At 42.8% G+C, this 25,892-nt stretch overlaps 2 protein-coding genes across 2 annotated transcripts; one reads left to right on the forward strand and one right to left on the reverse strand.

The window, feature by feature from the left end:
• Nucleotides 1-409: 409 nt before the first annotated feature.
• On the reverse strand, nt 410-17,496 carry gnai1 (guanine nucleotide binding protein (G protein), alpha inhibiting activity polypeptide 1). Its single transcript, XM_071527068.1, has 9 exons — nt 17,046-17,496; nt 9,525-9,567; nt 6,962-7,103; nt 6,166-6,323; nt 4,437-4,565; nt 3,518-3,647; nt 3,143-3,296; nt 2,224-2,452; nt 410-1,659 (listed from the first exon to the last, which is right to left on the reverse strand). Exons 1-8 carry the CDS (start codon nt 17,161-17,163, stop codon nt 2,262-2,264), a joined length of 1,065 nt encoding a protein of 354 aa, XP_071383169.1. The 5' UTR covers nt 17,164-17,496; the 3' UTR covers nt 410-1,659; nt 2,224-2,261.
• A 3,131-nt stretch (nt 17,497-20,627) lies between these two features.
• cd36 (CD36 molecule (CD36 blood group)) lies at nt 20,628-24,811 on the forward strand. The gene is made up of 12 exons (XM_071527075.1): nt 20,628-20,750; nt 21,105-21,265; nt 21,488-21,632; nt 22,422-22,577; nt 22,702-22,793; nt 22,990-23,039; nt 23,162-23,231; nt 23,639-23,826; nt 23,939-24,057; nt 24,273-24,346; nt 24,422-24,476; nt 24,632-24,811. The coding sequence occupies exons 1-12, from the start codon at nt 20,628-20,630 to the stop codon at nt 24,809-24,811; spliced, it is 1,413 nt and encodes a 470-aa protein (XP_071383176.1).
• Nucleotides 24,812-25,892: the final 1,081 nt, after the last annotated feature.

Consider the following 25,892-nt stretch of genomic DNA (forward strand, 5'->3'; position numbering starts at 1 on the left):
CATGTGAACTGGCATACACAAATAAAAATGTGTATTCTAAAGCAGCTTAAAGCCATGCTTAAAGGAGTTATTACTGATCAAAGTGGCTCCTAATAAAGTGGATTTTGTTCTTGAGATGTATGGGGAAAGAAAACAGGACTCTTCTGTAATGTTTAAAAGGAAACCCTCTCAACCCATTCACAGGCGTGACGCTACCAACCACTCTGAGGTATTTAGAGCATGTGATACCAGCATGACAATAAAAGACCCAAGAGATTGAGATGGAGAGCAGAATGAAGATATTCATATACCCAGCCCTGTGCTGTAGCAGCTAATTAAACTAATGGGATAATCATTTAGCTTTCATCGGCATAAACCTACATCACGTATTTGTCGAAAATGCATAATGATACAGCGACTTCATGTGGTTTGTAAATGGTTTTTATTAGCAAAATAAGGGAGATGAGTCTACAAAGATTCTCCATCCGCGGAGAACATACACATACATTGACAGTTGTGGCAGTTTCTTTATGTGAACAGACCCAAGACCGTATTTATCACATTTCTTGGCATAGCAGTGCTGATCCAGAATCACAGACCAGGCCCCCCCTTTTGACCATCTTTGTTATAATCACCAGAAAGACGCGCCTGATCCTAGAGCAGCACTTCTACTCGGAAATTCGCGATAAATAGGATCCAAGAAAGGTGTTTGAACCCCCCGAACATTTCACACCTCCTCCTCCTCATCTTTACAACCGTCTCATCTGCGGTTCAGTCTTTCTCTCTGACACCAAAGGCTCCGTAACTCTCCTCCGAATACATTAAAATATACAGTAAAATGTGCCTACTCTGGTCTTTGTAGTTCTTTTCAACACTTGAGCGTAATATAAGCTCAGCGCCTCAGCTAACCATTTTCCGAATGGTTGAGAATGGATATTTTGTACACTGTTTAAAAACCAGAACCCCATATTGGCGGGGTAAATGTAACAATATACACCTCAGTATTGTACTGCGTGATCGGCCTGCGTGGCCTTCCGTCGTCATGGCGGGCGGGGGGATGGGGTAGGGGATTGTGGGGGGGCTACATGTCGGTCACCATGGAGACCCATGTACCTTTAGACCAGAGGGAATCTTCCTCCTCCCACTATAGCTCAGTGGTGTGCACATAGAAGATAGCGGGGACACCAACATATGAAAACGTTTTTTACCTCTTTTATGTTTGGAACAATTCAGCAGGCAAAAGAACAAGCATTTTGGACTACGACCGCAGTAAAAGGCATGCGAAGGCACAAGTACCAACAAACTGGACTCAAAGTCTACCCCTTTTCCCCCTAGCTGTAGGGAAGGAGGAAAAGGCGTATTTCCACCAACAGCAAAGTTTCCTTTTCCAGAGATGGCGGCAAAAGGAACAGCAAAAAAAAAAAAAAAAAAGATCTCCTTCTTCTCCTCAAAAAAAAAGGAAAAAAGGACAAAAAAGTGTGTGAAAAATTGCAGTGACGCTTTTACAATGATACAAACATCCTACACAAATGTCGTAACGCTAGTTCAAAATGTTCCAAGACAAAAAACATAAATAAAGCTGTTAAAAGTGGCATATAGTACAGCACTGGTCCGTGACTGATCCTCCCGACTCTTCTCATCTTCCCCACCAAAAGATGCTCAATACGCTGGCTCTGCTGCCTGAGGAGAGGAGAGGGGAGAGAGAGAGAGAGAAAAAGGAAGAAAGGGAAAAAGGGGGGGGGGGGGTCATTTTAATGAGAGGTTTTGGAGAGCTCGACCTTGCCACTATCATTTCACAAACATCTAAATGGAGCAGAAAATCTAATTAAGCCTCCAATAAAAGAAGGCAGTGATTTCAGTGATTCAGTGATTAAATTATGCAAGCATTTGATTATGATGGATTATGCTGCATCTTTGTGGCCAACTCCAGCTATGCCACAACTCTCCATAATTTCAAACGCTGAAGCAGTGGAAACACAATCATTTGAAGCTTTAAACGCGTTGAAAAAAAAAGAAAACAGACTCTTCCTAGGGCTAGAAACTAAGGCACATTTTCCTCAGCAAGTCCTGATACTATGGTGAACTTCAAGTGCCCTCATCCATGATAGAAACATTGATCGTGGCTCTTCACACATGTCCGCCGCATGTGTGCCAGGCCAGGGGTGAGGGGGTGTGGGCGTGGGTGTGTTTTGACAGTTATATCTCAGTGGAAAGATTGAGCAGGGGTTGTAAAGGTTTCCTCACCAAGAAAAAAGTTGTCGCCGTCGGCATCGTCGACGGCTTTAGAAGAGACCGCAGTCCTTCAGGTTGTTCTTGATGATGACGTCGGTGACGGCATCAAAGACAAACTGCACATTCTTGGTGTCTGTGGCGCAGGTGAAGTGGGTGTAAATCTCCTTGGTGTCCTTCCTCTTGTTCAGGTCCTCAAACTGACACTGAATGTAGGCGGCCGCTTCCTCGTACGTGTTCGAGCCTGGAGGAGAAGGGGGGGCAGGAAGCGGAATTGTCGGGAAGTCACAACATAGGAAAAGGCATTGAAAAGGGATAATCTTGTGGATTTATGGGTAGACATGGGTAGACTGCTTCCTGCCAACTGGGCTTTCCGCTCTTTGTTTTGATAAAAAAGGTAGAATTAACAATTGTGTGAAATTTCGATGCTTTCCTTTCATCATGTTTACTTAGCAAACCTATATGCTTAAGAGATTCTAAGACAGGTTGCCATTTTACATCAATTTCAATCAAACATATCTACGAGTTTCAGTGATTAATTTTCATGTATAAAACACATAGTTCAGGTCCTCAGGTCTGATTGGCTGAACCTTTGACTGCATAACTTTTAATGTAAACATTAATGTACTAATCAGAAATCACCACTCATATCAGTACTTATGTGTTGCTTAAGTAAGTTTCAGTTATCAATATAAAATAACATTTATGCAACATTTGCGTTCTTTCTTTTTTAATGCAACAGTTTATTACTGCCATTTCCTGAAACCAATAAGCCATTTGATGCAGTTTGAGTCATGCTTAATAACCCCTCGTCGCTGTTCTAAAATCACTGCAAAGCCTCTCGTGGCTTACTGCTTGAGTTTGATGGGAGAATTTCGACCAATTTCCATCTGCCATCTTCAGAAAATCTCCTGTCAAGTGCTGCCAGTCTTACCAGCGTACTCTGGGTAGCAGATGGTGAGAGGGCTCTTCTTGATCTTCTCCTCAAACAGGTCCTTCTTGTTGAGGAAGAGGATGATGGAGGTGTCTGTGAACCACTTGTTGTTGCAGATGCTGTCGAACAGCTTCATACTCTCGTGCATCCGGTTCTGGAGGAGAGAGCAAGGCAACATCGGTCACTGCGCTTCTCACTGGAACGGCCAAGTCATGCGTGAACACGGATTCATGAATTTGGAATGATGCTTGAACTGGACTTCTCCTATATTCCTACTCTTACCAATCTCCATTTCAGGCGAATGCAATGTGCTCAAAGACAAAATAAAAAGCCTGCTATCATCACTCTTCACATCTCAGTGACTGAACCACTCACCATCTCCTCGTCCTCAGCCAGCACCAGGTCATAGTCACTGAGGGCCACACAGAAGATGATGGCGGTGACGCCCTCAAAGCAGTGGATCCACTTCTTCCTCTCAGACCGCTGACCCCCAACATCAAACATTCTGCGGGGAGGAAAGCAGCAGCACAATGTAAACACAGCACGTTCCTCAGTGTGCATATAAGCAGCCTTTATTAGCCCCAAGGGCGAAAATAAACGGTTGGAAACATGACTGCGGCTGTTAAGGGGGTTTCTGGTCTTGTTGTGGTGTTAATGAGTGAAAAACGGTGTTAGCACACAGTGGCTGGCCAATGCTTGTGCATTGCGCACACAGATGACTGAGTAATGGCAGAGAACACAAGATTCAGAACAGATGGGGCAGAATTTCACCCTATGCACTATATTTCCTATTTGCTCAGCCAAAAGGCTTAAATGTGGGGTATTTTATCGCCTGCTTTGAAATGCTTGATGTAGAGCCGTTCTAACTAAAGGTGCACTGAAGTGGAATAGACTATAATGCAGCCAGACATGATGTACATCTAGATGGGTTTCTCATATTGTGGGGTGCATTCTAAGCTGGCAACTCAAACTATTGCGCAAGAGCATTTTCAAATCAGATACCCTCAAGGACAGTGTATGAATGAATAGCCAAAAAAGGCATGGAGCTGTGACCTAACTGCTTCCACTTCCTGTCTGCGTTGGCCAATGGAGGGCCAGAAATGAAATGAGTCAGCGCTGATGTGCACAGCACCTCCACAAGTTGTGTCACAATACCTTACAGCTGTACATGTACAAAGGGAATTTCTATGGGAGTGCATGAGTCAATAACAGGAAGGAAAACTAATTAAGTCATCCTGTAAAACACTCAGACGCTTTTAAGCAAACCCAGCGGTTACTGGGAGGAAGTTCTCACTTGAAGTGCAGGTCCTTGAATGTGAAGTGCGTCTCCACGATGCCTGTGGTCTTGACTCGGGTCCTCAGGACATCCTGCTGAGTCGGGATATAGGTTGCCTGGGATATCCTGTCCAAATCGTTCAAGTAGCTGAGGAGAGGGACACGAGGAAAGAAAAGCAGCGGAGAGAGAAGGGGAGCGAGATAGAGAGCAGGAGAAGAAGCGAGTGGGAGAAAGAGTGTCAAGAATGTCAAGGTCAAGCATGTAACTGCCAGTCAAACAAACAGCTCCCAACATATTCTCAAGGATGACAAGACAATAGGGACTCAGACGTCAGATAAAACCATTTCATATTTCAGACTGAAAACAAGTGATGTTTCATCTTTCAGCTGTAGTTTATACTACTTAACACCATAACCAGGATAACTACATGTTTCTGCAAGTTAAGTTTACGATTTTTTTTACACCTTTTTAATGGCAGTAGAATTTTAAGACCGATCTCCCCTAAAAATCAGGCTGAAGAATACAAAAAAGTAAGGTATGTGAACTCTGAAATTGTATTTAAGACTCAAATGCAGTATTCTACTGTACTGTTTTGAGATAATTCAATCTAAAACAGTTTCGAGGACCTGCAGACACCCTGAGAACCAAGCTGGTGGGTGCCTCATTGTTTTGACCACATTGCTGTGCTCACACAGGTTACCCCACATCACACATAAGCCTACATGTTCACACACTCTGGATGCACTATGACTCACTGAAACCTCAAGGTTATTGCATATGAAATGCCATGGAAGGAGATTAGTGACCTCTGTGTGCATGTAGAACACACACACACACACACACACACACACACACACACACACACACACACACACACACACAAGTAATCTCCCCTTCACTCAAACAAGCCTTTTGTTTGTCTTCCAAGGTATTAGTGAACTAAAAAAAATACAAAAAGGTTTAGTAATGGTGTTTCCTATTCATGAAAAGCTCCCAGACAGCAGGATTAGAAGAACCAATTAGAAAATGGCCAACAACTGCAGCTCTCTTGGCCAGCGAGGTAACTGGTGATGTTTGTTCTGCAACAGCAAAACAAGGAAAATGGGGTTTCTACCAACAAAACACAGGAGCTGCCTTGTGATGACATCACTTGTTCCAGTGAGAAGGCCTCTTGCACAATATGTACACAATACAAACTGCTCAAGAAAAATAACTGAATAGTTCAGTAGGAGAGAGAAAATGCTCCAAAGGATTTCGCTGATCTTTTGTTTTGATGTGATTTCTATTTATTTCCAGGCAGGTAACCGTGTAGCAAAATGCTCCTAGCCTTAAGTGTAAGGTCAGAGATTAAATACTCTCTCCAGCCGCCACACTGCCGGCTTGGTAGGAGAGGGCAAATATTGACAGTCTAAAACTCAAAGTCCAGACAGAGGTATGGTAGCTTTCTGCCTACTGAGCTTGGCTGGAGGCCGGACTAGCTTGTGTTTGGCTAGTTGTGGTAGAAGCTTTGTGTGCGTCTGCAATAGAATGGCTCTAGCTGGGACTTTTGGTTCATTTGATGTGCTGCAAATGGACCTGGAAAGTACAAGTACGAGTACAAGTAGTTCAAGTACGTCATTAGAAGCTGTTGACATAGACCTGTGTGTGTAGGACCACTGCTGATTGAGTCTTATATGTGGATGACTCACAATTTTGGTGAGTCCTGCAACTGTTGCTTCTGTTGTCTGTGTCTGTGTGTATGACTCACTATGCCGCCGAGTCGTTGAGCTGGTATTCCCGGGAGCGGCTGAAGCAGGCTTGAACACCCCCGTCCTTCCACAGACGCTTAATGACCCCGGCCAGCTCTGCCGTCATGAAGCCTTCCTCCGCCGAGCCCGCCAGCACAAACAGCTGCCGCGCATCGTCCTGAGAGAGGAGTTGGGTCAGTGTCAACATCATGAATTAACTATCAAAGTCACTACATCCACATCATAATCAACATTAATAGTCAAAATGCCAACATGTTTATAAATATATTTTGGAGACAGCTGGAGACATATGGCGTCAAATAAATCATTTGTTCCCTAATTTCCTTGTGGCTGAGAGGCAGAGGGGACAGAGAAAATACAGCGTGACTACAGGTTTCTGTTAAGTTAAACTTATTTCTAAGGCCTTTTTAATCCCAATTTAAATTAGTACTTAAAAAACAAAAAAAAACAAAACAGTTAACAGTACACATCTGTAATGCCAGAGATTTCTCACTAGAGACTTTTTCTCACTGGGAAAAGCCTCAAAAGGCAACATTTCACCTTATTTAACAGTTTTAAGGCCTCTAATTAAAAAAAAAAGATTAGAAACATTTAGTGCCTACTGTCCGCGTTTAGACGCTTTGAAGGACCTGCAGACACCCTGAAATAACACTGCTGTTATTGCATTCAAAAGTAATTTTTTCCAAGGGGGCAATCAAACGTTTGGGGATGTCATCCACTTGTATTCCAAGACCACAAATTCACTTCAAGTTTCTACTTTGTTGACCAAATCCCATTTCCCTCTCAGTCACTCACAGCTCTCGCAGCATCACCGAAGTCAATCTTAAGGCGCCCCATGGCTCTGATGATGGCGATGATGGACTGGATAGTGTTGCTGTAGACCACAGCCTTGTACTGCTTGCACTCCTCCTCTGAGTAGCCCGCCTCATGGATGATCCTGCAAAGGGAAAAAGGTGGCCAGCGGTCAAGAGATTTTCCTGGATTGAATGAACTTGAGTCTTACAGTGAAATTCAACCACATTGTTCCAAAATTATAAATCTTGCTAACTGTCATAGACTGAAAACTCATCCTTTCACGAAGCACCTCACGTCACCCTCTAACCACTGAATGATGTTCCCTCTCTAATCATTGTAGACTACTTGTTTTCTTGAAAAAAAAAATCCCTTCTACCTAGGGATGCAAATTTTCAGAAATTTCTTTAATCAACCGTCGGTCACGTTAATGACCAATTAATCGATTAATCATTGTGTAAAAAACAGATTTTGGCATAGAAAATACAAAATACAAAATGCGTGTTTTTACACCTGTCTTTAGGCCTACTCAACAAGTTACTCAACCAAGCATAATTCAAAAGAGTCGGGACCCCCCACCAATGGACGTCAGTGTTTCCCACAGGCTGAAAATGTTCTTTCTTTAGGGTTCATTACTTTAAATTGTCTTTACATTGTGTCCAACGGAACCCAACTGGCGGAATATGCAGTGAAGTCTCTGCACTGCACTCATGTTGAGTGTTGAGCAGCGTTACAATTGTCCGATTGAAATTACTCTTTACCGTTACAACACATGCGAGTTCTGAGAAATTGTGGAATTTTATATTTTTTTTACGAACGTTTTCAGAACAAGAGACGGACTGTCAGGTTGAGTACAGAGCTACTGCATCGCCAAATGACAGACATGACGTGATGCGCACATTAGACGCATTACAGAGCGATTTAGATCATTTTCTATACATTTTTTTTTTTTTATATTAAGAGTTTTATTGTTCATTTTTACCATTATACAAAACACACAATAGACAAGGAAATTCAAAAGACAACACTGCATAAAAAAACCAAAACAAAACAAAATAAAACAAAACAAAACAAAAAAACAAAAACAACAACAGAAATAACACAGGGGAGGGGGGGGGGAGATGCAAGGGTGACACCCAGAGCCCGCAACAACATTCGACAGGTTTTCATTTCTTATACATTCTTTATACAAGCCTACAAGAAAGTGGTCAGAGAATAAGCAAGGATTTTCCTACAGGCCACACTTAATTGACTTAATTGCTAGGGCGAAACAATTTTCTATACATTGATCAACTGTTTATGTTGTGCCGGCCGTGTCGATATTGTGGCGCTGCCACAGTTTATGTACTGGAAACAATGGCACGACAATCTGCTGGTTTGTTTAAGAATAAGAGCGTATCTGCATGGTCAGGGATGAGTCCAGTGTGCAGCCTGGTGACAGTCCATGTTCAGTCCATCCGCTGAAACACACGCTCTGGGGGAACAGCTGTCCCGGGTCGGGAGGCACAAATAGTGTCACGCCAAGCTGAAGCTTATTCTACTGTTGCATTCGGTGTAAAATACTCTGAATAAGAGTGCCAGCTAAATGCATAAAATATAAAATCGTGAGTTTGGAATTTGGAAAGGTTCTATCTGACTTTTTTAATTATTTAAATCAAAATTCAGTTATCCACATTCATTAGCTTTCAATGTTACTTTATGTTTGTTTGGTGTTATTTAAAAAAAAAAAAGAATCATTTGGATTTAAATATTTAAAAAGATAGAAAGTACTTAACCGTTTTGCCAGCTGGCATATCAAATCTTTGATATGCTGCAATCTACCCTGATAGAGCCTTATAAAGTCTAAGCTCACAAAATGTAAATGTAAATCTGTCTGCTGTATTATGCTACACATGAGCACGCACTATATTGCAAATTATCCCCTAAAAATCAGGCAGACACCATGTTACCACTCGACACACTGGTGTTCCAGTCAATTTGTCACTGCCTACTGTCCGGAAATAACATTTCTACATGGATAGTGTTTTTACTGCTATGTCCGTCTTTCATAAGTGAAGAACCAATAGAAAAAGCAATATGACGGCTCAACAGCTGCTAAAAAATAGCAAAAGCTGTGATATGAACATTTGTAAGTCTGTTGATTGATGAGTCTATCCAAAAGGTGTTTACGAATAATATAATTCATATTCACACATTCATATGCGTGACACACAGAGTGTGGATGATGTATGGGCTTTCACACAGAGCATTGTCTATCCTAATGTATTCTGCTGGGTGGTCTGCCCTATATTACTTATGATCCATGAAGCATCATGCTTGTTTGTATCATGATTCACAGAGCACAACATTACTAAGAAATACAGTATAAAAGCACAACTGGTGTTTGACACTGTTTATCTTGTGGTAAATGAATAATACCCTTTGAAAATGACATCTAGTGCAGTGCCATTAATCATATCTGCTGAGACCAGTCCTTGTGGATTCATTGAAAAAAAAAAAAAAAAAGTTTATTTTGATTGTTCAGCGTGTAGAATGATTAGATGAGATAATAGCGAAATGAACTCACTTCATCTGCTTGACAATTGTACTTTTCCCCGATTCGCCAGCACCTGGGGAAGAGAGACAGAAAGAGAGAGAGAGAGAGGGAGGTAGAGAGTGAGTGAAGAGGAAGAGAGAAGTATGAGAAAATGGAAATGTTTCAATTAGTTTATGTTGCCTTTAAGACGCCTGCTGTTTAATTATCCAACCTATGATAGACATCGTCAGATTTTCACTGCATTGAGGAAGACGCTGTGAAACAAAGATAAAGCTAATGACAGAGAGACAAAACAATGGTGGTCAGTTGGCGGCCTGACGATTTCTCTGCCTGAGATTCTACTCCTCTGACCCGGAGATTGCAACTCTGATGCTAACCAGCCAGTAGCACAACAAGCCCTCTCACTTTATCTCCACATTTCAACAACAGCACTTACAAAGGATTTATATAATGATGTAATGTGACCAAACAATCTGTCCAGGAACCATACAACTTTAGTCTGAGCATAACTAGCCCAGTCAGGAGAAAACTGAGAGACAAGTGTGTGAGTGTATGTGTGTGAGCATGTGTATAAGAGGCCAAGTATGACTTGAGTGTTTAAGTCATGAGAGGCTTTAGCAGTCATTAAAGCTCTGATGTGGTCTCAGCTCCGGGCATTTAACAGTCAGCTCCCGTCTAATGTATTGATGATTCAGTGTTGATGGGTTCTGACGCGTTCTAGGGTCAGCAAGAGAGGGTGTGTGTGTGTGCGCTTGTACAATCTGCCCATGTACAAGCACAATGTGTCTTTAGAATTTTATGAACAAGCACAAGCACAAGCACACCTATTTGCATGAAGGGCTTTGGCCTTAACATGGAACATGACCAACGATAAAATAGATTACTATTGACAATGTTGTGAAGTGCAAAAAACTATCATCATGTCACTTCAGGAAGGGAAGGCACTTATCGCTGCCAGCTAATTAGATTGACGAAAGTGTAGCTGACTGACGTGACAATACTGCAACGAGAGCAGCGGAGAGAAAGAGAGAGTGTAAAGGGGGGGATCATACAGACGGCATGGCTTTTGCTTGGCGACCAGCGAGGGTGCTCTCTCTCAAACGTCACAGTGTCATGGCAACTGCTCTCGTTATACCCAGGACATCTCTAGCGTGAGGCCACAGTCACCTGAGGAGGGTTTGGGGTTGTGTGTGTGTGTGTAACATTTTGGCTTCCAGCAGGAGCATGTATTATGCATCTGCTACACTTTTTCAGCTACTGCACCGAATATCTCCATAACCAGTTACTTGGATGAGCCGTTTTATTGAAATGTTCCCCGAACCAGTTTTAGCCATCTGTGATGTCTTATGAACCACATACATTACCCTCATACTGCTGTGCACTAATGGATATTACCATAACCTATATTAGATCTGCTAATGTGCACTCAATGTCCTCATATTACAGCAGCGCAGACTTGGCCATAACAAGGCAATTGGCCGTTCCTCATTGACGTAAAGCTCTCCCACCAGGGGAGAGTTTTCAAACCACTGGAGAATGGCTATTCCCCAAGTAAACACCCCCCAGCTTCTCTCAGCAATAGAAACAGAAAAAGGGGAAGTAGGATCATATCATGAAATCTAGCACTATCTGTTACCTCGTGATACTGTCAGCAGGGTCTTGCACAATACCGTAAAAAATCTCTCTAATCTAGTTCCACTTTTCTTTATGTCGCAAAACAAACGTGGTGACACAGTGCGTGTTTGACACAAAAACACTCACTGTCAAGCCTGCTTAATAAGTAATATATAAGTATAAGTAATAACTGCCATAATTAATAACGCCAACAGAATTTTATTTCTAAAGATTTGAACATAAAGAAATAACAAAAACCTATGTAGCCTATTTCAGTGTGCATAGTATCTGTCTGAATTCTTACACTTCGTTTTTTCTGAGAAATAACTGCATGCTGATACTACAGTCTTGGCACCTAACCTTCAGTATAATTGGATGCGATTCACCTGAGGACACATTATTTTAATTACGTGTCACCACTCTGGTGCCGGAGCGCCATAGGGGGGGGGGGGGGGGGCAGTACAGTGGCAACTCCCTGTGCTCTGGGGCCAAACACTCAGCTGTGTGAATCCCTGTGGGACCCGCAGACAGACGGCAGATACACTGCTTCACTGGGCACTGGCTGGGCACTGAGCTGGCAGGCACAGTTGTATCCCTAGGCCTTCCCAAGAGCATTTTTTCACAGTGCCACAGCCACTTCACATACCGACACAGTGCCTTTCATATGGAACGCATGAAAATCCACTTCAGGCATACTATGAGCTCACTGCAGTTCAGAGGCCCCTCCCTCCAGAGGAAACGTTTAGCTAACTGATCCTAACTTGATTTTTCAGTAGGAACTAGGGCTTTCACTAAGGCTTCTTTTTCTAAATGCTGTGCTCTTTTATGATAGGGTGCTCTGAGCAATGCTTGCTGCCAAGCAAGAGAGACCCCATATCAATCAAAGTGTCGCCCAGTGCAGCTCACACATCAACAATTTCATGAAAATATAATTATTTTACAAATTTCCTGTAAGCACAGTCAACAAAATAGGTTGTCTAGTTTCCAACTGCGCGCTCGTATTTGAAGCTGAAACAAAAGTGTTTCACACACAGCAAATTCAGTGGACATAAAAGATGTGTTGAGAAATACTGGGTTATTGTAATCATCTTGTGTCACACAGACTGAATACCATTGGTGTTTGATGAATCATACTCTAACAGTGCAAATGTTTCCAGGGTAGTTTCAGAGAAATACAACTTCTATTCTGCTGTGAGACTCAAAATAATTTCTAACATTTAAGTTCTTAGTATAAAGCCTTCATAGGAACACAGTACCAGCTCACAGAAATCTAAAACAGCAGCTGAGCAAGTTTGGTAATGGATTAGTAGCGCCTACTAATATTAACTGTTCCAACAGTTCAAATTGGACAAATCCCATAAATTCAGTGTCCAAGTCTACATTGTAATCAATGGGGCTTGAGGTATGTGTTTATGTAAGTGACCTGGCTCTGTCCTCTCAACTGCAGTGATATCATAGGGGTGTGGCCCGTGTCTGTTCAAAGCCTCTAGGCCTGGGGAGCACAAAGCGCAGTCGCCTGATTTGACACACACAGACCTTTAAGGATATATGGAACCCCAGGCGTGACCTGCTGGCCTTCATGCAGAGTCATGTTACACACCCACTGCTTTGATACACCCACCCCAAAACAGCTACAGCCTAAAAACCACTGGAGCAGCTGTTTTCTGTTCCTAGTGGTTGAAACTATTTTTAAGACAATCCAAGCCAACCCTCCCAGTGAAAATGGAGGGTTTTTACAGAGAACAGAGACTCTTCTATCAAGCAGCCACCAACGCATCTTTCCTCTTGGAACTTCCCCTGGGTGATTTTCCCCTGAGTACAAAGGGAGGGAGGATAAGGAATGTGCGATGACAATAGCAGTATGCTAGTATGGAGACAAATGTGATTAAAATGGCTACCATGCCTGGGCCCTCTCCATTTATAGATTGGCCATATGTCAATGCTATTCTCTTGGAAATTTTATGTAATGCTAGCTTGCATGTCAAACACAATTAAAGGTAGTAGGGATTTCTCCTTTTGAGGCCCCACGTTCACTGCAGCTCATGCTGGCTTTGGGGTCGGATCTATGGCATGAGGGCTCATCTGTCTGGGTCAGCAGATTTAGGGGCTGGGGTTGGAGGGGGGCTGCCAGGCTAACACAGTGTCCACTCTGGTTTACTGAGCAGTATAAGGACTGACGATGGCTTATGAGGTTTGGCCCAACAGTGTGATAACCACATTAGTGATGCCACATTAGGAGCATAAGCTGGCACCGTCCACCCCACTCTCTTCCTTCGTCAATCCCCATTTCTCTCTCAGTTTCACACTCTCATTCAGGGACATATATTACTCTTCCTCTTTTACATTCCCTTACATTCTCTCTCTCTGTCACTTTCATTTTCCCATTACGATTTATTGTTCCCTCTCACTCACTATTCAATTCCTTTTTTTTTTTCTTTCCCTCTCCCTCTGGGGGGATTTAAGTATGAGTCACTCATGAAGGATTCCAGAAGCCTCCAAGCAGTGTTACCCACTGGGAGAAATGACCAAGCTAAATCACTGGAATCGATCTGCCAACAAGCAGATCAATGGGTAAAAGATTGTTTCCCCACACACACTGGCACGAGCCAAACTATTCAGCAAGATGTCTAGTGATGGTGACAGTGATGAAGGAATACGAGCAATTGACCTGCTTTGATTGTCCATGTTTAATGTGAAGGCCCCTCATGCTACACTGTAAAATGTTTGTCAATGCCACTTATAGAATCTAAAAAAAATATATGGATTTGATCAGAAAAGATTAACAAAGAGGAAAAGGCAGTGACAAAAGCTAGGCAAAGGCCAAAGATTATTAATAAAAACCTTTCTGCACAGTCGTAAGACAACTATAGCAAGAGTAATTAGGCTGAGGAGATTGTAATCTATTTTAGCATGTAGATATGAATAGTAGAGTAATTGGAGCCTGGAGATGATGGAAATAAAATGAGGGCCAAGTAGAGAGTAAGAGCTGAATAAGAAATATGTTCGCTTTTCAGCGAAAAGATCACCTTCACTATCTGCACAAGACACCTGAGCCTGCCAGCTTGTTCGAACTTGAAAGTGTGCACACAGACTCGCAAAGATTCAAATCATTTTTCATGCAAATGAAGGTCTCTACGTCAGTGTAATGACTTCATGGCGCTGACACTGACAGCTCACACACCTTATTATGCCTGGAACCAACATTTAGGATAGTGCTGTATAACTAGGTAGTCACCATATAAAATAGCACCCTGCCACCCACCAAATCACCAAGCCTGTGCCATGTACCGTGTATACACACCAACACTGCAACATCTGGTGGGGGTTGACTCCGTGAGATAAACACAAGACGAGTGGTTCTCTACTAGTAGCATACAACACATTTATACAGCCCTGCCCTATGTTACTGCCAAACCACTGATATCATTGAGTTTTTGTCTTTGTGGACAAGTTTTTTGAAAAGAGAATACCTCAGAATTGCTGAGATAGTGCTTACAAATCAAGAACTTTTGAAATGGTATCTTTTCACCGACTGTTTATTCTCAAGGTAAACAAACCAAACTCCTACTCTGGCCCCTGCTTCACTGCAGTGGAGCTTTTCCATTTTTAATGCTTCAGTCATTAGCAGTATACTCAGCTTACGGGCCCTCTGTTCCTTTCTCCCGGACTCCCTGGCTGTCTGTCTGTTACATATCACTTCTGGCAGTAACCTGAAGAGGCTGTGTGCGTTACCTGGCTACCAAAATGAATGGATCAAACACAAACGGCATGTAATGGTGCCAAAATATCCATCCATAAAGCCACACGTCCTGGCACACCACTAAAAGGAGAACAACAGGTCTCGGAAATTAAGTGCTTTGATGTTGGGGTCCGTAATCACACAACAGAATACTACCAAAAACAATATGAATGGTTAATTGAGATAACAGTGGGAAGCATTTATTGCTCACTAATGCAATATGGTGTGTCAGGAGAACGGTTGATGATAACCCGTGTTCCACCCTGCAGCAACGTAGCAGAAACTTGACCCAACTTGCTTGCTTTGAATCAGCAAGCCCCATCTGGACTACAAACACCTGAGGAATGCAGTCTACCTTTAACAAGAAAATATGTATATGCTTGCCCAAACCCAACAATACTAACTTCATACTAAATGTGATTTAGTTCCAAAGAAATGTTAAGAGTGTGTTATTTCCAGAGCCTCCAGAACAAGAATCCAATGAACAGCAATAAAACGTCAGTGTAATGCAATTTTGCTGTTGAATTATGGAAAGAAGAACATTAAGAAATGCTGATTAACTCGCTCTGGGTTAGAAGTTGTTCAGAAAAGCCATCGGCGGCTATTGTTCAGTGGCTTTCTGTCAGGTGTTTGCTTCCTAATGGCATCGTATTCGTACTACTTGCCCTGGTAACCCACATACCATGTGTGTGCATATCAACATTTCCCAAAGCTAGTCTCCTAAGGGGTTGATGGAAAAGTTTTTCAACAACAGTCTGTATTGACAAGGAAAACAGTGCCCCCCCCCCCCCCCCAAACCAAGTAAGTAAAGCCATTATTTTACACATGGATGGCCTCTAAATACAAGCAATCTAAGCTCAGGACTATAACATCACAGCACTTACAGAGTTGTCAGATCGACCCAGAAAGTGACAAACCTCAAGTGCAATGAATGTGCAGGAAGTAGAAAGCCAAAGAAGACATTGGTGGTGTACTGCACCCTGCATAACCCATTTCCAAGATAGTTTTGTTTAAGTAAAAATCCTTTGACAAAATCCAAATGCAAATTTTCAGACAGTTCTTTGGGCCTAATAGCAGTCAAAGAACCTAGTGACACTGGAATGATTTGGTGGTCCTCCAGTAGTAGCCACAAAAAACTACTGGCTATTGCTAATGCTAAATGAATGGGAGTCATGGGGCAACCACAACATCAGCATTTAACATCAAACAAGCTGATGTCATTGATGTTGTAATTTCACACAGAATTGCATAACATGTTATAACAGGTTATTTCGCTTTAATGGTAGCTACTTTTTGCTGATGTTTGTGTGGCTACTACCAGAAAACCAAATGATACTTTTTTGTTACTGCATATGAAGTTTGTCATGTGAGATGAAAATTTGGGCTTATATAGACTGGGAGGAAAAAAACTGTTCCCTTGTCAATACAGACAATACAAGTGGGAAACCAAAGTTTTCCATCAGCCCCTCAGCTAATTGTGAAATGTTGACATGATGCACACCAGTGGTGTATATGAAAATAACACGGAATTAACCTTCAAGCAGCCTCAAATGCCACAACATTAACTTTTTAGGACTTTTGATGGGTCACATCATTCCCCATTTCAGTTAAGTCTGGGTCCCTAATGAGGCATAGGCCTATTTTCACTGCATTGCACTGGACTAGACGAGAGGAAATGTGCCATTGTTGAAAGGATTTAGTCAATACAAATGGTCCACAGAGACACAACGGAGCTACAATGTAATGCTGCTGTTGTCCAATGGCTGGATGGAGCTAAAGTCAATGGCAAAAATAACTTGCCTTTCATTTAGTTGTCTACAGAACAGAAAACGTATTCAAACAAATCTAATTAAACGCAGCTTAACGTCACATTGTTGATAGGTTTGGCCATTAAATCAATAATTTTGTTATTGGTAAGGGAATAGGTTAGCTAACGTTACCGAAGTTGACAGTTGACTGTTATAGCTAGTAGGGAGTGTGCTATGCGGAATTGAAACTCTGTAATAGTTCAGAGTTCAAACTGGCACCACCTAAACACTGACTATTAATTTTTTGTATCAAGTAAAAAATTAGCCAAGAGTGTCTGGTTTCGAAAGCAGGCAGGGTTTCTCCATATCCTACCACTGCTGTGTGGATATCACAGCGAAGTTCATCGACCGAGCCCCCCCCCCTCCACCCATCTTCTTCTTCCTCCTTACCGAGCAGCAGCAGCTTGACCTCCCTGGCTGCCTTCTCCCCGTCGTCCCGCAGATTCCTGTCGATCATTTTACTGCGCTCCACCGCCGCCTTGTCCTCTGTGCTTAGTGTGCATCCCATCTTCGAGTGTGTCCTTCAGACCCAGATGGTGTAAAAAATATATAAAATAGCCTATATACAATACCCACATTCAAGGGTTAAAACTGCTTTCACCCCGCACACACGCCCTTTTTTTTATGACAGGCAATGGATCTTTTCAGGGGGAAAAAAAGGAAGCGATTTAAATTTTACAGAAAGATGTGGCGTTTCTTCTATCCGCTGAAAAATGTTACTGTCAATTTCCTCGTTACACCGGAGCGATATTTCGATAGCAAAACAATTCCTTGGCGATGTCTCTTCCACCCGTTCGCCTCCATTCGCTGCAGCGGCGACTTGTGTTGTGTGAGCTGCTCCCACAGACTACAATTACAAACCCGTACCTTCACTTCCTGTTAACACAATAAAAGCTCCCATGTTACTTAATTGATCTGGAGACTTTTATTTTGACACACCAGAGAGCTCAATCCGTATGGAAAAGGTTAATTTAGTGGATAGCCTAGAACCAGAGATGTGGTGGAGGGTAAACCAGTTGGTTTACTATGGTTATACACCATAGTAAATAGCATCACAATGATGTAAAGTGATACGGACATAGGACATTTTAAGAGTGAAAGACATAAATTTACGCTTTTCTGAGAATATAATTGATTTTTGTTTTTATTGGTGATTGAATTGCCTTTTGATGATCCCCGACTGGAGGTCATAGCATTCTATACTGGTATTTTTTTTAATTTAAGTATAGTTGTTCACAGGCTACAATCAGCATGGTTTGAACAAAAGATGTTGATTGTGAAACAAAAAGAAAGATGGAACAAAAGAAGCTTGGCATTCAACATTTGATAGATATTATGGATTGCTCAATCCATGGGACTCAAACCCCTAACTCAGCCTATAACTGACATTCTGTAGGTTGGTGGTGTAAACTGCTAAATGATCCACATAAACTCCTACGGTGTAAACATGATCTCTTATTGCCTTTCCATACAATTTTCTTTTCAAATGTGGCTTTTTAGTGTTTAGTGTAGGCTAGTGTTTAGAGTACATGCAAATTAGTGGTGGCAACCTTTCCATTCTAATCCTCCTATGCTGCCTGTAGATTTCCCTCTTTGTCATCCAGGCCCTGTCCAGGTGCGGCGGGGAGAGACCAAGAGTGCATTCCCTAGGCAAAAAAGGTTATGTCATTTTATTTAGCATAGAAAACACCATAGATATGGACTATGATGATTATGCATGTTCTTGGAAATGGACAGTTTTCCCAGTTATCAAAACCTTGCACACTGCCTTTTATGTATATAGAGTGTTCGTTTTGGATGATTGAGAAAAAGTGGTTTGTAACACATTTAATCTGTAGGTGCAGGGATGCATTAGCTGGCTCACAGTATACTGCTGGCAGGAGCAACTGTGACAAGGGGGATGCATTTCACATTTCAGTAAAATCGACATATGGCTGCCTATTCATGCACAAGATTTCCTTCACTGAGTCATATGACTAAAAATAATAGTTAACAATAAATCAATTTAAATGATTCCTTGTTAAAAAGTCTGTTGTCAGTAGTCTAATAGTGGCCTGCACGTCCTGTGGAAGGAGGGCAGGGACTTACAGTGAGATACTCTTGCAGTTTTGGGATATTTTCACTACTCTTTTTCTTGTGCTCCCCACCAGTAGCGCACTGCCATACTCCAGAAATGGTCAAATGAGTGATATGTCAACTAGGTCCTCAGTAGGGAGTATGTTCCTTGGCATTACAGGAAAGAAGTGCAGGCAGACTGGGCCTTTCCAAGACAACAACCCATTCAAAATCTTTAGCATGGCCATAAGCAAAATTATTTTTAGACAGATGCAGACATAATCACAAATTCTGTTTTGGGAATAACCGAGTCACATGAATAATACATTGGTTCTCGTTGATCCTATAATGGAAACCAGGAAACACTTCAATGATGAGTTTTCACTGAAAGACATTAACACATTTAGCAGCTGGAAGAGGAACAGAAAGTCCATAGCCTATGCCCACACACAGTGGAATCCAATTCAGATGCAGTTGCACTTCCAAGAACTACAAGATGAAGTCTGTCAGGTGAGACGCTTTCTGTTTCGTCAAGAATCTGCTTTAAAACAGACAGACTGAGACTGGGCTGAGACTGAGTGAGATGAAACATTCAAACCAGACCTGCCTGACTTGCAACATGAGGTGAAGGAATGGTGGTGCTGCCCTCGAGTGGTAAAAAGTAGACTGACAGTGCTGCAGAGGTGGGTGGGGGGGGGGGGGGGTGCCAGTATTTGGGCTGGGCCACAGGCATGGCACTGTATTGCCCGGGGTTTAACATTACATTACCATTTTAAAGTGAGTATGCCTGGAGGTGTGGCCAGAAAGGCTCAGCCATCACAAGGGACACCCAGTCTTGTATTGCACACTGGCAAAACCATATGAAGCTACCAACTGCATGCTATGCCAGTCTATGCAATTATTATTTCGGGGAAGGGATAGAGAGCAGAAAGGATAGATTTGAGGGAAAATGATGATTGAACAATATCACTCAAAACCAACTGGAAATAGTGCACAACACATGTATTGACTTTTTTTTCTTAGAGTGCGAAGGAGGACTTTGCCCAATAAAGTGCCAGCGCTCAGTCAAATCTCATTCATGTCGCAGTGATATATCAAGATAAGCCTGGAGAAAAAAATCTGCACGAGGCAGAGAGCAATTCACTTTATTATCCCACATGAAACTTCATAAGCACGAGTATAGATATGCTTTTGGAATTGTGTGCTGGTGCTGATAATAAATTTAGCAATTCCCTGAGTAGAATTGGTTTTTATCAGATTTCTTTTAATCTCTCTCTGATGGCTGAACTATTACATCTTGCCCACCAAGGCACACGAGCGGCATGAGCCATAAATGGGAGAGGAGAGGAGAATAGAGGAGAGGAGGGAAGAATAAAGAGAATACAATAGAAGAACAGAACAGGAAGGAGCAGAATAAAATAAAATTGAGCAAAATAAAATGGAAAAATTGCATGTGGCTGGGATTAGAAATGCCAGACCTTTGTTTTACCCACTACCTCCCTGTGCTCCACCTCTCAGCCAACCCCCCCCCCCCTGCAGCCTTACACTGTTAGCCAATGTGGCTGTTATCAACTCTCAGATAGTGCTTACTGATACCTGGGGCGGGGGGGCAGCATCATCTCTCTTTTGAACCTTCAACCTTTTCCAGCTATTATGTAACTCCCAATATAAGGAGTCCCTTGGGCGAGTTTCAAAGGTGTATGTACCTTTACCTGGCCTTGTCTGGTCCGGCATCTCCTCTGACGGTACTGCTGCCTCTGCTGCTGCCGCTGCAGCCGGGACTCAAACACAGACAGGCTACACACACACACACACACACACACACACACAGGCACACACCACCAACACAGAGACAGACGGAGAACAGACTGCCGGGTGCCCAGACGGACTGTCGGACGGAGGGAAACGCACACCGCCATGGGCTGCTGTAACATAAGGTGTGGGCTGATCGCCGGAATGGTGCTTGGGTCGGTGGCAGCCATCCTGGGAGGCATCCTGATCCCAGTGGGGAACAGCATCATTAAGGGGACACTGGAGAAGGTATGGTGCTCAGTTTCACCCTGGGTCGGTACAGAGGAGTGGCAGCGAGAGTGCGTGTGTGTATGTGCGATGATCAAGGTGAACCAGGAGAAATGGAGCGAGAGGCGTTCCAACTGGTAAACAAGAAGCTCCAGAAAGCAGCATCTGTGATTTTCAAGGATACAGCAAGGCTAAAAACACGACAGAGAAAAACTTGAATGGTTAAGACCTTTTTTTTTGTGTAAATTATAGGGCATTCGTGTCTTTGGTAAAAGAGCCAAAATCGTTCAGATGTATCAGCAGTGGGGCTGCTGGCCTGCTGGCAATTTTGAAGCTTGTTTAAAAATAGATTGTCTGTGTGTCTGTGGGGTGCAGGAAGCTGTCATCGAGCCCGGAACGATAGCTTATGACAACTGGGTGTCTGATGAGGCATTGGTGTACAGGCAGTTCTGGCTCTTTGACGTGAAAAACCCCCTGGATGTTGTGCACCATGGTGCTAAACCAGTGGTGATGGAGAAAGGTCCTTACACATACAGGTAAGGTTGATTCATTTACCCCCTTTGTCTTGCATGTACTCTTGCTTCTCATGTGTTCTAAATTTGATTTGAACCATATACACACAAATGTTGTCCACTTCCTCATTTGGCAGCTGTAAAACCAATCATTTTCAAGTCATTTGGTTCATCAAATCTGATTTCATATGATCTAAGAAAAGTCTGTGTTTGTGTGATAAGTGTGTCCCTCTCCTCCTCCTTCAGGACAAGGTACCTACCCAGAAGTAACATCACAGCCTACCCCAATCACACTGTGTCCTTCCTGCTGCCCGCGGGTGCCATCTTTGAGCCATCCATGTCTGTGGGACCAGAAGAAGACAATATCACCTCCCTGAACCTGGCTGTGGCTGTAAGTGAGTGTCACCCCACTGTGTGGCGATGGCTCATCTTCTATACCTGAACCTGAGGGGGTTCTAGTTCACTCCACTCCATACTACCATGCACTTAGCTGTACTGTTAATAGTTACCTTTTGTCAGCCAAGCCAAGCTATGCCAAGTCAAGCTGGGCTGCATTGCAGTAGGCAGCTTGGGCCTGCAACCATTCACTATAGCAAGTTGAAGTGAGAAAAAAGTGTGAGAGAAGGATTAGCTGTGCCAGCACAGTTCAGCTCAAATTGGCAAAAAAAAAAAAAAAACGTGAAAAAGGGGTTATGCAAATTGCAGTCGGCCATATTTAGTATGTTTCAACCATAGACTGTAAAAAGGTTTCAACAGAACAAGGTTGATGGTGACTGGTGGTGTAACAACACTAGATGCTGGTGATAAGATTGACATAAAGGTGGTTAAAGGCTGCTGTGCTGGAGTCTAGTCATTGCTAATAATTGCAGTGTTTGTTCATGGGTACAGTGTACGTTCTTCAGAAATTGATAAGGCTCAAATGATGAGTGTAAGCAATTGCAACACGAGCCTCTCTCTATTTCCAAGTAATTATGTAGTATCTGTAGTCATAAAAGAAGATTCGTTTTTTGGCCCCTGATACAACAGCAGCAGTAATTGTGTGCACAGCAGTTTTACAGTAATGTGTATCATTACACTACAATAATGTTGCTTTTTTATTTGACATCACCAATAAAGTTGTTATAATTTGCTGATTTTCAATGTCTTCCAAGATAAAGATCGATGTTTCTGGTCTCCTCAGGGTGCGTATAAGCTGGTTCCCAAAGTGCTGCACTTTCTTCTGGAGGGTTTAATCAAGTCAAGCAATTCCTCCTTGTTCCAGCACCGCACAGTCAAGGAACTCCTGTGGGGTTACCCAGACCCCATACTGAAAGGAAGTGTGGGCCTTTTTGTACCTGTAAGCAAGCAAATATTATAGCCTTATACTTCCATAATGCAACATAGAAGAGACAAAGTCTACCCATGTGCACAATAATAATGAAATCACTTGCCATACATACATACCTGTGTGTTTTCTCTAGTACAATGGTACCTTTGATGGCTTCTACAATGTCTACACTGGAAAGGATGACATCTCAAAAGTGGGAATTATTGACAGGTGGCAGGGAAAGAGGTGAGTCTCATTATGGATCAAGTTAAGGAGATAATGAGCAGAGTTAGCCTGTTGACCCAACAATCTCTCGATCAGGTTGTATAGATTTCGACAAGTGAGTATCCAGGAAGCATTGCTCTTCAGGCAAATGAGGCCATGTCATGTCAAATGATAAAAATTGATAAGGTTGTCTGACAAGTCTACTTTTGTCCAACAGGAGCGTAGATTTCTGGAACAACACATACTGTAACATGATCAACGGAACAGGTGCGGTTCATGCAGCAGTGCTTACTGTTTGGGATTATAGAAAAGATGACAATTATAACATGCTTTTATAGCTCTGTACAAAGACGCACTACCTTTCTGACAGACTTCTCTCTCTCTCTCAGATGCTTCATTCTTCCCTCCCTTTTTGAACGAGAAGAAGCCTCTCTATTTCTTCGTTTCAGACATCTGCAGGTGATGAGGAGTTTCATTCTGTGGGAGTAATGTGATTTGATATGTAATTATGGCTCTATTACCTGAGCCTTATGAACTGTGTTTTGGTAATGTTAATGTTGAGCACTGTAACCCTTTGGACATCTTACTCTCAGTAACCACTAGAGGTCAGAGCTGGCCAATAACAAAACCATAGCGATGGACTTCCATTCTACTGAAATGAGTCAGTCTGATCCAATGTATATAAAGTATGTATATGTATATTATCTATTAGAAATGTACTAGAGAAGTAGCCCTCAAGCTGTGCAACACCACATGCGTTTGGATCAGGAAAACATGGTATTCATGGGTACATTAGGTTGGTTGATCCACATCATGATGGTTGGTGGAAGATTCTTGAACTAACCTCTCTGTTGCACGGTCCTCAGGTCTGTGTCAGCCACATTTGAGGGACGCGCAGATCTGAAGGGGATCGAGGTGTATCGCTACACCCTGCCTCGCTCCACACTGGCCTCCCCTAAGGAAAACCCTGACAACCAGTGTTTCTGCACAGACCCAGTGGTCTCCAGGGATTGCGCCATGGCTGGAGTCCTGCCCGTCAGCAGCTGTCGAGACGGTCAGTACCTGCAGGTTCAACTGCTGAACCTGAGCTGCTATTGGGGAAGAGAAGGTGTTTGCATTTGGTTTGTGCATTTTGAACCCTCACTGTTCCCTCGTCGTCTAAACAGGGGCCCCCGTCTACATCTCTCTGCCCCACTTCCTTCATGGCAGCTCCTACCTGATAGAGGATGTGTTGGGCCTCAGTCCCAGTGAGGAGCACCATGTCACCTACCTGGATGTGGAACCTGTAAGAGCCTATGACCATTTACCTTAATGTAGATATATTTGATGAAGTGAATTATCAGATTGTGACACACAAAATGTTCACGTTTTAAAGCTTTAAAGCAGCTTTAATAAGTTACTTTGGCCCTAGTGTACATTTTCTCCATGCGGATGGCTGCCTCGGCTTTCGGCTCCAGCAGTCACGATGCTAACCTGATTTTGTTGGTGTTTTTCCATCAGACAACTGGGTTCACCCTGGGGTTCGCCAAGAGACTGCAAGTGAATATGATGTATGGACCATCAGACGTCATCACGTAAGTTCAGTTTTCAGCAACGTTCGAGGCAGAATCATGCACTGAATGCACAAATAACCAACTCTTTCCATCCAGGGTGCTTAAGCAAGTAAAGAATTACACCATATTCCCTGTTGCCTGGCTGAATGAGGTAAGATATTTAAAAAAAAATGAAGCCCTGCAATAATTTATGGTCAGCAGATTTATCTGGGGAGTGCATGTTACTCAGTCTCTCTCTCTCTCTCTCTCACTCTCTCTCTCTCTCTCTCTCTCTCTCTCTCCCTCTTTCTCCATCTGTGGAACCAGACGGCTGTTTTGGATGAAGCGACAGCGGACATGTTTAAGAAGGAGCTCATCGGCCGCATCGAGCTGCTGGAGACAGTACAGCACACACTGATCGGCGTGGGTGTGGCCGTCTTCTTGCTCAGTGCTATCTCCTTCTGGGTACTGAGCTGTGTAAACAAAAACCAAAGCAAGACGGTGTGAGTGAATCAGGCCGAGTTGCCTTTAATGTGGGAGGTGTGGAGCACAGTGCGCTCACGCTGCTATCGGACCTTTGACCTTTTGATATTGACTTGCACTTTTTGTAACGTCAGCGTTATTTATAATGTTTCTTTCTTTCTTACCAAGTGGGGGGGAATACTGTGATTTTGTAAGGTTCGAGAGATTAATTCCTTTGGCAATTATTATTTCATATATTATTCATTTAATTGCAATAATCACTGTAACATTAAATCTCAATCAGGGATTTCGAGAGCAAGTGGAGACTCCTCTGAACTGTAAGGTTATTAATCTAATAATAAACCTCTACATGATAGCTAAACTTTAATTGCATAACTGAAATATTAATATCCTGTGCTGAAGTGGCGCCTTCAGAATGAATAAAAGGTGAAAAGGAGATTTTCATTGGGTGCCATACTCCTACTGTCGGTCTCAAAGGATTGTTCCGGTCTGAGGCTGGCTGAAACAAACCTCTCTATTGTGCATGTTGAAGCAAAATGATTCAGTTTCCTTTTCAACTTGAGTGGCCCATAAATCAAAATACGAAGTGCTAGGGGATGATTATGCTGTGGTTATGTGTGGTGCTTGGGTTTGTTTGGTGAGAAAGCAGTATTTCTGCCCAGCAGGAGCCCCCTCTCTAGTTTTATGGGTTTTAAATGACCCTCTGCAGCCTCCTGGCTTGCTTTGATTCCACTGTTCAGTCTGGAGCATGCAAGTCTCACATACAAGGAAGTGTTTCATTGAGACAGCTCTTACTCGTCTCTCTGGGATTGGGCTATTTGCAACCTTGGGGTATCCCAGGTATACTGTAGGCCGCACATTTCCCTTTTAAATGTATTGGATTGGATGGCAAAACCCAAACCCACTTGAGCTACCGCATATAAAACCCATACATTTTCCAGGCTGCCAAAATTCCGCCCATCATGTATCTTAAAGCAATATAATGTGCCTGTTATCATGTAGCATTATGTGCCACACCAATGAATCTACTGAGCTGACACAGGGATGAGGTCATGACTGTTAACAGAAAGAGTGTGCTGACATTTTGAGAAATGATACTGATAAC

This window comes from Centroberyx affinis, unplaced genomic scaffold (assembly GCF_046629955.1).
Source record: "Centroberyx affinis isolate AG114_WGS23_722 - 3 ecotype Tasmania unplaced genomic scaffold, CSIRO-AGI_Caff_v1 ptg001486l_1, whole genome shotgun sequence".
Taxonomy (NCBI): domain Eukaryota; kingdom Metazoa; phylum Chordata; class Actinopteri; order Beryciformes; family Berycidae; genus Centroberyx; species Centroberyx affinis.